This window comes from Aquarana catesbeiana, linkage group LG01 (assembly GCF_042186555.1).
Source record: "Aquarana catesbeiana isolate 2022-GZ linkage group LG01, ASM4218655v1, whole genome shotgun sequence".
Lineage (NCBI taxonomy): Eukaryota > Metazoa > Chordata > Amphibia > Anura > Ranidae > Aquarana > Aquarana catesbeiana.
In genome coordinates this window covers 143700369-143713687 of record NC_133324.1, presented here as the reverse complement: position 1 = coordinate 143713687, position 13319 = coordinate 143700369, and the positions used below count along the sequence as shown (strand labels likewise).

The following is a 13319-nucleotide window of genomic DNA, read 5'->3' as shown; positions in this document are numbered from 1 at the left end:
ATTGCTTGTGACAGCAATAAAAGTAAAAAAAAAAAAAATTTAAACACAATTTATAAAGTACAAAAATAAATAAATTAAATAAAAAAAAAAAAAAAAAAATTTTTTAAAGTGCCCCTGTCCCCGCGAGCTCGCGCAGCGAAGAAAACGCATACGGAAGTCGCGCCCGCATATGTAAACGGTGTTCAAACCACACATGTGAGGTATCGCCGCGATCGTCAGAGCGAGAGCAATAATTCTAGCCCTAGACCTCCTCTGTAGCTCAAACCTGGTAACCGTAAAATTTTTTTTAAAGCGTCGCCTATGGAAATTCAAAGGTACCGTAGTTCGTCGCCATTCCACGAGTGCGTGCAATTATAAAGGGTGACATGTTTGGTATCTATTTACTCGGCGTAACATCATCTTTCACATTATACAAAAAAATTGGGGTAACTTTACTGTTTGGATTTTTTAAAATTCATGAAAGTGTCACTTTTCCAAAAATTTGCGTTTAAAACACCGCTGCACAAATACCGTGTGATAAAAAATATTGCAACAATCGTCATTTTATTCTCTAGATTCTTTGCTAAAAAAATATATATAATGTTTGGGGGTTCTAAGTAATTTTCTAGCAAAAAATATGGATTTTAACTTGTAAACACCAAATTTCAAAAATAGGCTTAGTCATGAAAGGGTTAAATACACAAAAACAGGTAATCAAAACTTTTGGACGAAAAAAAAATGGGCTAACTTTACTGCTTAGTTTTTTTTTTTTTTTTTAATTCATTACTGTATTTTTTTTAAATTGCGTTTTGAAAGACCGCTGCGCAAATACCGCGTGACATAAAATATTGCAACAACCGCTATTTTATTCCCTAGGGTCTCTGCTAAAAAAAATATATATAATGTTTGGGGGTTCTAAGTGATTTTCTAGCAGAAAATACAGGATTTTTACCTGTAAGCAACAAGTGTCAGAAAAGATTTAGTCTTTAAATGGTTAAACTGAGAACTTCTCCACGGAGTTCAGTCTATTGATAAAAAGAACTTGAAAAGATACAAATGTATCTTCTTATCAGACTTGGCAGGCTGCCCAGAGGAGGAGAGAAGATAACTTTCAGGCAACTTGCATTGACTCTATTACAGAAGTAATTTGCAAGTCACGGCTGAAGTTACAATCGGCCTTTTTTATCAGCACAATCGGCCGATGCCATTAAGTAAAAGACGCCAAATATCGGCCGATATATCGGTCGACCTCTAATATATATATATATATATATATATATATATATATATATATATATATATATATATATATATATATATATATATATATATATATATATATATATATATAATTTATTTTTAGCAGAGAATCTAGAGAATAAAATGGAGATTGTTGCAATATTTTATATCGCACGGTATTTGTGCAGCGGTGTTTTAAACGCAAATTTTTGGAAAAGGGACACTTCCAGGAATTTTAAAAAATCCAAACAGTAAAATTACCCCAATTTTTTTGTATAATGTGAAAGATGTTATGCCGAGTAAATAGATACCAAACATGTCATGCTTTATAATTGCAAGCACTGGTGGAATGGCGACAAACTATGGTAGCTATGAATTTCCATAGGCGACGCTTTAAATTTTTTTTTACGCTTACCAGGTTAGAGTTACAGAGGAGGTCTAGGGCTAGAATTATTGCTCTCGCCCTGACGATCGCGGCAATACCTCAAAAAGACCTCAGATCTCATATTTACACTAAAATGCAATAAAAAAAAAAAGTCATTTAGAAAAATGACATTTGAAAAAATATGCCTTTTTAAGAGGCGTGGACGGAAGTGACGTTTTGACGTCGCTTCCGCCCAGCAGTGTCATGGAGACGAGTGAGCACCATCTTGGCCTCACTCGTCTCCAGACACACCACGGCACAGGACGCAATCGCCTCCGCCGCTACCGACGGCTCCGGTAAGCGGCGGAGGGCACCGGATCGCGGCGGGAGGGGGGGGGCCCTCTCCCGCCACCGATAAAAGTGATCTCGCGGCGAATCCGCCGCAGGGACCACTTTTATCTGAAAGCCGACCACCGCACAAAAACGGGGATACCGGGGTTATGGCAGCTAGCTGCTGCCATAACAACGATATCCCCGTTCAAACTTAGGACGTATATAGTCGTGCGGCGGTCGGGAAGTGGTTAAATATCTCTATGCAGTAGTAAATATAAATAACTATATGGTTAGGGAGCAAAATATCTAATCCACTCTGAGAATAACAGACAGAAGAGATATACTATTAGAGGAGATGTACTGTATACACTATTAGAGGAGAAATATACTGTATATGCTATTGGAGGATATATACTATTAAAGGGTGAATCTGGTAAATATCATCAGACTCAGAGATCAAATATTTTTTATATAAAATAACAAACAATGTCTTCCTTCAAAAAAAAAAAGGGCATTTTAAGAACGTTCGTTCAATTTTCTAATCGTTAGTGGGGTCAAATCGACGTTCATTTTCAACCATGGTGACAATTTGAAAATAATAGAAAACTTCTTGGTCAAAGGAATTTTCAGATGGTGTATGTGGTTTTCCTTCATTTTAAAAACAGAATGTTAAAAACGAGTGAAAATTTCAAACATTCTTTCATTCAGTGAATGTACAAAGATTTTTCGGCTGAATATTCTCGTGTGAAAATTGATCTGTGTGACCAGCATAAGGCTCAGTACACACCTATGCAGTTTGCTTTTGATCTATTTCTGCAGTGCTTCTTGCTGTGCATTTTGATTTTTGCACACGTGATTTTGCTGCGATATGCGTTTTTTGCATTTTTTTTTTTTTGGCCAACTTGTTCGGCAGATTAAAAAACACACATTTCTGCAAAAACGCATTACATGCTTTTCTGCAGCTTTTCCATTGAAGTATATTGAACCAAAAAAGCACCGTTTTGCGTTAAAAAAAAGTCCCTGACCCTTTCCAAATACGCAGTGGCTGAAAAAAAAGCATAAATGTGAACTTGTCCCATAGGAAACCATGTAAATGAACTGTAGTGCAACCAGGTCTAAGACTTTTAGTAACATAATGGGTTTAAAAAAAAAACTAAAATTAGCCCTTTATAGTACAAAAAAAGCAGATAATCACTACTGTAAGGGGTTCATTTTTTTTTTTACTGTAGAACTGTAATATTTACAGTAGTGATTATTTGCTCTTTTTTTGTTCTATAAAGGGCTCATTTTAGTTTTTCTTAACCCCATTTTGTTACCGGCCGATTAATCGATTATGAAAATAGTAATCGATTAATTTCATAATCGATTAGTTGTCGATTAATCGATTAGTTGTTTCAGCTCTAGTTAGCAGTAGAGGTGATTTTTACTATGGTTTGCTTCTTATAATTCATTGCATTCTTGTACTTTGGCACGATTTGTTTTTCATATCAATGTTGTGATGTGTGTGGTAATGAAAGCAAGAAAAACTTGTTTTTCTCCTTTCTGTTTAGATTTAAAACACTGGAATTGCTTGTATATGTGCATTGTCATTGTAACGGACAAAGTGAGAGAGGCATTTCCGGGAGTGGTAGAAATGGTTGTTTGGAGTTGTTTGAACTTTTCATGATTGTTATGCTGAAGTTGGCTCATAGACCCAGTTCTAAATGGAGAATGGTGATCTTTTCTTAGCCTCAAGAATGAACACAGAACAGATTGGATCCAAGATACCCATGTACACAGGATCGTATCCCGCCGCTATGGAAAGTTTTAAAGTAATGGGTTTATTTAATAACCTATTGCAAACAGTAGTATTGCGCAATAATCTACAGTAAGGAGCCTTTTAAATGGGTATCAGACTAATGAATGCCAATGTGTTGCTGTAGATTATTGTACACTTGCAAGAATGGAAACCTATGCTGAATTACATAGGCTGTCATTGTTGGCCTCCTTTTGAAAATGCTGGTTGCTTGGCTGTCATGCTGTTGCATTTAAACGCTGAGCCATCAATCAAGAAAAAATATGTAGTAACTAAAGTCAGGACTCCTACCTGACTGTATTTAGAGCATACTGGTCATCTATTTAACCACTTGCTGACCACCCTATAGCAGTTTTACTGCTACTGGGCGGTAGCTCTGCACAGGTGTGTGTGCGCGCAGTTGTGTTCATATATATTTGGACACAGGCACAATTTTTTTTTAGTTTACCAAAACTTTTTCAAGCTTTAATTATATAATGGATATGGGCTGAAGGCGCATGCTCTCTCGGGTTTAATTTGAGGGCATGTTCAGCCAAATTGGAGGAAGGGTTTGGGAATTACACCTTTTAATGGCCATCCCCACTTTTTCAAGGGACCAAAAGTAATTGGACAATTGAATCAAGCTGTTTCACGGCCACATGTGGGCTACTCCTTCGTTATTTCTTCATCAATTGAGCAGGTAAAAGGTCTGGAGTTGATTCTATGTGTGGTATTTGGAATCTATTGCTGTGAACCTACATAATGTGCTCAAAGGGGCCGTCCATGCAAGTGAAACGGGCCATTTTAAGTGTTCAAAAATGAAACAAATGCATCAGAGAAATGGCAGCAACATTAGAAGTGGCCAAATTAACAGTTTGGTACATTCTGAAGAAAGAAGAATGCATTGGTGAGCTCAGCAACATAAGGCCTGGACGTCCATGGAAGACGACAGTGGTGGATGATCACAGGATGCTCTCTCTGGTAAAGAAAAACCCATTCACAACATTGTCAAAGTCTACAATCAAGAGAAGACTTCACGAGAGCAAATAAAGAGGGTTCACCACAAGGTGACTTAGACGTTGCCAAAAAACCTCTAAAAAAAAAAGCCAGACCAGTTCTGGAAAAGCATTCTTTGGACGGATGAAACTAAGATTAATCTGTACCAGAATGATGGGAAGAAAAAAGTGTGGAAAAGGCTTGGAACAGCTGATGATCCAAAGCGCACAACGTCATCTGTAAAACATGGTGGAGGCAGTATGATGGCATGCGCATGCATGGCTTCCAGTGGCACTGGGTCATTTGTGTTTATTGATGTGACAGTATCTCTGAACACTGCAGAATTCATCTGGCTGCTTCTGTCAGCCCAGATTCAGCCAAATGCAGCAAAGTTGATTAGACAGAGATTCACGTTACAGATGGACAATGATCCAAAACGCAATGCAAGAGCAACCCAGGAGCTTTTGACAATCGCCTGATCTCAACCCAATTAAGCATGCATTTCACTTGCTGAAGGCATAACTAAAAAAAGCAGACCCACAAAGAACTGAAGACAGCTGCAGTTAGAGCCTGGCAAAACATCAGAGGAGGAAACCCAGTCTTTGGTAATGTCCATGGGTTCCAGACTTCAGTCAGTCATTGCCAGTAAAGGATTCTCAACAAAATATTAAAAATAAACATTTTTTGATTATATTGATCAATTATATTTGAGCCCCTGAAAATGGGGTGACTGTGTATATAAAAATGGTTGCAGTTCCTAAAATTTTTACTTTTGATATTTATGTTCAACCCCTTGAATTAAAGCCAAAAGTCTGTCCTTCAAATTCATTTGGATTGTTTAGTTTTATTCTGGTGGCATACAGAGCCATAAGTGTGAAAATTGTACCTGTGACCAAGTGTGTGATTGGTCACAGCAGAAGCTGATCTGCGGGTTGTGGGCCATAAATGTATAGCATTGTTTGTAGACTATATGTTTGCGTAAACCAATCAATGTACGCTTATTTTGCCAAAAACATGTAGCAGAATACATATCGGGCTAAATTTATGAAGAAATTGGTTTTTAGGGAAAAAAATTATTTTGTGCACTATAAAAACAAAGTTGTGATCAAATACCTCTATAAAAAGCGCTATTTGTGGGGAAAAAATTACATTCATTTTATTTGACTACAGTGTTGCATGACTGCGCAATTGTCAAAGTAATGCAGTGCTGTACTGCAAAAAAATGGCCTGGTCATGGAGGGTAAATGTTCTGGGGGTCAAGTAGTTGAGCACTTTTTTTTTTGTATAATGTTTAGATGAAAACCCCATGTGACCAATGCTGGGTCCTGGTGCTTGTCTGCTCAGACATCGATCACTGCATTCAACTAGTATCTGGGAGGAGGTATATGTATATATTTGCACAATACTTAAAAATGCTGGAATTCTGATTAGGCTTGGTCTGCAGATTGGGGGAGCACATTCTAAGTAAGATTAGATACCCAATGGTTCTGGCTTACTTATGCATGAAAAAATTTACATATTGCTTTATTTACTCAAATATAGGTAAAGACTGTGGCAACCAATCCTGAAGCCATACCTGCAATGTCCGAATACAATGAGAAAGTCAATGGATCTGTTCTGGATTATAGAAGTGTGAATGGTGGGCAATATTCAGATCACAACATTGGATCACGTGTGTAAGTATAATCCTTTACATTACTAACAAAAGAATATTAGGAATCTATTCCATATAAGACATATTGCTTGTGTATGTAATGCAGGCAGTCCCCAGGTTACACACAATGGGGTCTATAGGTTTAAGTTTGAGTTTGTATGCAAGTTGCAAAAAGGTGCCCCCCCCCCCTCTTCTTTTTTTTTTTTCGTAACTCCAGCCACAAAAAAAATTTTTGGGTAGCTTAACACCCTTGTAAAATTTGTTTTGCTGTCGGTGTCCCTGTCCGGAATTTTTCGCCTCCTTTCTGTTCCTATGACAATTGGATTTTGGGTTGGTGAAACAAGGATTGGTGATAAAGCTTCAGGCCGCATTCACCCCTGGGCGTTTCAAAGTCGTGCGTTTTTTGCCGTGATTTTGTACAGGTCACAATGTAAAAAGTAGAAACACCTGTAATCTGCCCCAAAGAAGTTCATGTTCTTTTGAGCTTAAGGTGTTTTTTCAGGCGTTTTGCTTCAGATGACAAAACGCTCAGATGTGAACAAGTGCCATTGAAATGCATCGGATTTTGCTTGTTGGGTGTTTTTTCAGGTGTTTTTCAAGCGTTTTATGAGCTGAAAATGCTCAGGTGTGAATGCAGCCTCAGTGGAGACCCATTTTTCCAATAATGACTCTTACAGGAGTGAATTTGCCTTCCTAGGGGTAGATTTCCTCACTTTGTTTCCCTCTGTTTTGTAAGTAGGAGTTGTTTGTCAGTTGGATGTTTTTAACCCGGGGTTGCCTGTATGTAGATTTGTTAACTGTTTTGAATGTCATTGATGGTTTTGAACTACCACGGTGCTGCTGGTTTTTCTAAAGGCTGTTGACATGAAGACGTGAAGTAACATGTTGGGTATGTATGTAATGTGTTTGGCTTATCAACTGCAGCCTGGAAAAAAAAAAGATGGAGCAGATTTCACATTTTTTATTTCAAACAGACTGTAAGGCTAGAAGCACATTACGCACTCCACTGGATAGAGGAAGGTTCAAAGTTAAAAGCCCACCTAAAAGTTCCATTCAGTACCACAGAAGCATTTTTTTTTTAGTGGAATCAACGTTTTAGCTCTCTGGTAAGGTTAAACGCTACAATGTTAGAATTTTGGGAATCAAAAATCCTTGTATAGTTGTTAAGTTCAAATCTGCTCCATCTTTTTGAAAAACCTTGTCCATATCCATGGGTACAGGACAACTCTCTGAATGTCCTTGAGTGGCCCAGAGCCCAGACTTGACTTCGATTGAACATCTCTGGAGAGATCTGAAAATGGCTGTGCAAAGCTTGTAGCATCATACTCAAAGACTTGAAGCTGTAATTGATGCCAAAGGTGCTTCAACAAAGTATTGAGTAAAGACTGAATACTTCTGTATGTGTTATTTTTTTCATTTTGTAATAAATTTGCAAAGATTTCAAACAAACTTCTCACGTTGTCGTCATGGGGTATTTGTAGAATTTTTAAGAAAATGAATGAGCTTAATCCATTTTGGAATAAGGCTGTAACATAACAAAAGATGGAAGAAGTGAAGCGCTGTGAATACTTTCTGGATGCACTGTATATACATACAAACAAGCTCTTTTAATGGTGTATTTGACAGACCAAATAAGAGAAGAGAAGTTCATTACTTGGGATGAATAACCTTTTAAGAATAGAAAGAAAAAACATTTTACTGCTGTTCAAGTGTGGGGCTTAAAATATGTGCTTCATACATCCCAACTTTTGAACTTGACAATCGGGGACACCTAAAGCGGAGTTCCACCCATATTTTTATCTTTATATGAATCAGTCCCTTGCTGCAAGTAGAACATTTGGCATAAAAAAATGTTTTGTCTTGCTATTTTGTGGCTTGTTGCTAGGGTGTCCCTTGTAATCTTCCTCTTCCGGGCCGTGGTGCAGCGCCTTGGCTCCTGGGAGATGTGTGTCATCGTTCCCAGGAGTCAGTGGGCATTGCAGCAGATAATCCTTTGCTACGCCTTGTGTAGAATGCACAAGATCGGGAGGGGATTCTGGGTAGCCAGCAGCACCTTATCCCGGAACAGAGTCCTAGTGGGCTTCACATGCCCACAGTGAAGGTGGAAGTGCTCAGGAATACACAAAACCAACGTAAGTCAATTAAAAAAAAATGTAATTGGCAATTGTATTATTCACATGCTTTACAGTATCTAGCAGCAAAACAGGTGACAAAACAAAAAATCTGGGTGCAACAACTCCGCTTTAAGAAGTTTTTATGCTGGTTTTCTGTGACTTGGATTTGTTTGGTGTGGCCAAAGAAATGATTTCAAGGCAAGGAGTTTGCAGATAGAGGAAATTGGTGGTCTGCAGGGGTGCACGTTAATGCATACCTCCCAACTTTCTGAGATGGGAACAAGGGACACCTATTAAAAGTATGTAGGCATAGGACCCGCCCACTGTCATTCCCCCCCTTAAAGGAGAATTATAAAAAAAAATGTATTAGTTAAACCTAAGTGCTTTTGTTTACCACTACTATTCCATTATATTGGCGCTTGAAATTTACAAATGCAGAAATTTAGAAATTGTATGAAAGGTTTAGCACAGGGAAACGCTTTTTGAAAGATAAATGGCGCATTTTATATACAACTATATAGATCAGACCAAAATGAGGGACAAATGAGGAGTAAAGAGGGACTTTGTTCCAAATCAGGGACAGTCCCTCGAAATCAGAGACAGTTAACATAAAGGCATGCTTCTACATTGGTGACTGTCAAAGGTGGAAAATACTGTGTCCTCTGTAGGAACTGTCCAGTCTGTGTCTGCCATTGCTACTCTGGATTCTCTTTATGCAGCATTGAGGAGATGATTGCAGGGTTGTGTTAAGCTCTTAAACACTTGATTGTGTCATTGAAGTATTGGGAAGTGTGTGTACTTGGGTAATCTGAAGAACGGTGGCTTTTTTGTTTTGAAGAGGAATAATTTTCATTTTTGTCTCTCCACACTTTTCTCCTTATTAGGATTCCAGAAGAAGTGCTTCCAGTAAGGCAAGAGTATGGATTTTCTCCAAATGATTACAGCAGCAGCTCAGATGCAAGCAAGAAAGGTCCACCTCGCCATAAAAGACCAGGAAAAGCCGTGAGATCTCCCAATGAGAATTATGATGCGGACTATACCACAGGAGGAGAATCTGGGGAGGAGCTGGAGGATGAGGACTGGGACAGGTATGATAAGCAATGTGTTTACATCAAGCTTGTAAATACCGCTCTGAGAAATATATCCATCCCCAAGATCAAAATTAACCCATGAAAAAAAACTAAAAAGGAACTTTTCACCCCTTTTAGATTTAGTGACTGCAACAGTGGCAGCTGGTGCTCAATATTTTGGGAGTGGCAGCAGCAAAGACTGCCAGCAATCAGTCCCCCAACCACCCCACCCCCCAAGGGGAGATGGACGGCAGTGATCAGTGGTCTTACCTTAGGCCGATGCAGCTCCTTGCTCCAGCTTGCCGAGGGGAGAGCTGGAGCCGTCGCTTCTCCTCGCGGCCGAACAGGAAGTGTCCTGAGACCTGATTGGCCAGTCTTAAAAAGCACCTTCCACCTCCAATCTGAGAAAGCCAGTTTACCCATTTTACCCCCAATCTATATCTTCTTGGAGATGGGTGGAAGTTTTCAGTTCAGTGCTTCACTACAGTTGGTACTTTGTCAACAAATTGGTTCCTTCTGCTTTCTTTTCCATAGTGTAAAACAAATGTAAAATTACCAGAATGATGAGGTCTTAAAGGCAAAGCTTTCCTTCTTTCCTTCTTTCCTTCTTTCCTTCTTTCCTTCTTTCCTTCTTTCCTTCTTTCCTTCTTTCCTTCTTTCCTTCTTTCCTTCTTTCCTTCTTTCCTTCTTTCCTTCTTTCCTTCCATGAATGTACCTCTGTTGTCCTAAAAAAAAAAAACATAGAAAGCTTTTATATTTTTGCAAGGCACATTTCATTGTAGAGCATGAAAGTGAAGAGGTGGGAGGGTGCAGGGTATGTGTTAAGGCTTGTACACACTATAAGAATATTGGGCGAACATTTCTTTTTCATACATTATGGGACAATGAGTTAGGCTAATATTCATTACCTGCTGGGTTATGCTTCATCTCCATGTGAATGGACACTGGTAGACCAAAGGTCTTTAGACAGGAAGTTATCCCCTATATAACCCCTCCCATACAGGAAGTACTTCAGTTTTTTTACCAGTGTCTGCAAGGTGGATGGCACGGTTGTTTGAGCTCTCTGAGCTCCAGGTCTCTAGTCCCACATATGGTTCTTAAATGAATCAAGGGATTGACTGATCGGATCCGTTTGACACAGGTATTATATGCTTAGATAAATGGTACCCGAACCTTGCAAAGAAGACTCAAGAGCCTGCAAGGTTTTGTCTGTAATGCGTCCTCTGGGTACTGGACCCTGCGAAGTGGAATCCTGGACACCACAGCTCTAAGGCATTCCTGCAAGGTGCTGTAGAGGTCCAAGGGAATGGTCCCTAAACTTGAAAAGGGTACCCAGTCCTTGAAGGTCCTCAGATGACAGGAACCCGCCATGATGGGTGAAGTTTGGTCTCTTAGTTTCTAAGCTGCCCTGCGCCTGGACGGGTAAGTAAAACCCCCTTATTTACTTATTGTGGGGTGTCCCACTGATTGTAACAATCAGTCAAGCTAGCTAGAGCCTGGACACCTGTGTGCGGTGACCATACGGGGGAGTTTTGGGCTAGCTGTGGGTGTCTGCAAAGTGTACTTTTTTTTTTTTTTTTCGTGTCTGGCTGTTTTTTACCTGTAGGATGGCGCACGGCATTGTGCCATTTCACCTTGGTTCGCCATAGTGCATGTATGATCGCAAGAGCGCTGCACATGCGCTGTAGCTTTTATCTGGGCGCACAAAGATTTGCGTCATGCACAAAGATTCGCATCATACACTGATACAGCAATGCCTGTTCGCCGGGACCGTGTGCGTACCCTCGCACAGAACGTTCCGGCACACAGCCAGCTTATTTAAGCTGTGTATGTCAAGCACCCTGGTCAAGTGAGTCACCAGGTGTTGCTTGGTGGGCTAAAGGTGCTTAGCAGAATTGTTGCATAGGGACTTGGTGAGCCCTGTTAAAGGGTCTCCCTTCTGAGGTGCTTCAATACTATACCCAAGTACTCTCTCTTTTTGTGGCTAGTAAATGTCTTCAAAAAAGGGGAGCAGGACTAACACTACAGGGAAGGGGGCACACCTATGACGTCAGCAGTTCCTGATGAATCTAGTCGTATCCCTAGTATTGTATCCCCTGAAAAACCAGAGGCTTCTGGCAATCTGAGCCGCTGCGCCTATCTGGTATTGTGCCTACAGTCAACGCTGCTGCTACACCCTTTTATCACTAAGGATGAACTGTTCTCGGCCCTAGATGGGTTGTGGATGGCCTGGCAGATGAGTCTGCTTCCGAGCAATCTGGCCAAGAAGATATCCAGTTGGTATTTGCTTCTCAATCACAGAGGCTTTTGATCGGGACTCTTACCGAAATGGTTCGTTCTACTTTTAAGTTGCATCTTGCAGAGTTTATGGAGCCCCCCTGGTCCTCTTTTGGATCCCTGAGGCCTCTTCAGGCCACACAGGCTTTCCCTCTACACCCTCTATTGGAACAGGTGGTGTATGCTGATTGGGAACATCCTGACAGGATTTTTGTTCCTTCTTTCCCTTTTATATCCCATGGATGAAAAGTTTAAGAAGTGGAGCACGCCAGCTATAAATGCAGCAGTCTCTTCCTTAAACAAGAACTTAACTTGTCCGGTAGATAACGCACAGGGCTTGAAAGACCCTGTTGACAAGAAATTGGAGTCTTTAGTAAAAGCTTCCTTTTCTTTGGCCAGTTCAGCTATTCAGCCAGCTGTTGCAGCAGTTGGAATCTGCCAGTCGGTAAAGCATCAGATCAGACAACCTGGCAGGCCTAACCAGGAAGATGATCTGCCTGAAAATAAGGCAGATATTCCTCGAGCGCTGTTTTGTTTACTCCTTTTTAAAGGATTCAGTACAGCAGGTTTCTCGTTTTGGCTCTCTTGTCTGTACATATGCACAGACTTTTGTGGCTTAAGAACTGTTCAGCTGAGCTTCCTTGTAAGAATTTATTGGCAGGCCCCTTTCATGGGGAACATTTATTTGGTGATCATATATCCAAAAGATTTCCGGAGGGAAGAGCTCTCTACTTCATGTGAAGAAAAGCACCAGGTGTCCCTTGTTTAAAACTTTAGGGACTGCTTTCTCAAATGTCTCAGTGCCAAGGCAGTTCTGCCACCAACAGGGCACTAGAGCCAGGGGCAAGCTACAAGTTAAGGGCCATTAAAAAGCCCTGGGTCCAAAATTCTTCTAAACCCAACATCAAGCCCTCCTTTTGAGGAGACGCCCCCAGTCTATCGGGTGGGGAGAAGGCTGCTGCACTTTGTGGACATTTGGAGAACAATAATTCAGGACGAGTGAGTCACCTCAATTATATCTTGCGGTTACAAGCTGGAGATGCGGGGGGGTTCCCCCTCAGGTTTTTAAGATCCAGCGCTCCCTCCGATCTTCCAAAAAGAAACTTTTTGCTTCAGGCACTACCTCATTTAGTGCATTAAGGAGTGATTGATTGTAGAGGTTCCTGTATCTGAAAAAGGCACAGGGTTTTACTCTAACCGGTTTACGGTTCAAAAACCAAGGCCCAAGGCCCATTTTGGACCTAAGATCCCTGAACCAGTATGTACTGATCCAATCCTTTAGGATGGAATATTGTCATTTGTAGCCTCACTCCAGATGGGAGACTTTCTAGCCTCCATCGATTTATAAAGAACGTGTATTTGTACCTATCTTTCAGCCTCATGAGAGGTTCCTGCGATTTGCAGTAAAGTAACATAATTTGCAGTTTGTGGCTCTACCCTTCGGGCTTGCTACAGCTCCCCAGGTGTTCACAAAGGTCTTAGCACCAGTACTGGGTCTTTTAAGGGCCCAAAGGATCTT

The 13319-nt window shown here is 40.5% G+C and overlaps 1 protein-coding gene across 1 annotated transcript in view; it reads left to right on the top strand.

Annotated features, from left to right (window-relative positions):
- The window catches only part of OCLN (occludin), an 89603-nt gene that overhangs the window by 49520 nt on the left and 26764 nt on the right, over positions 1-13319 (top strand). The window contains exons 5-6 of the mRNA XM_073624423.1: positions 6228-6361; positions 9338-9541. Of these exons, the coding sequence (XP_073480524.1) occupies positions 6228-6361; positions 9338-9541 (338 nt within the window). The remainder of the gene's footprint in view (positions 1-6227; positions 6362-9337; positions 9542-13319) is intronic.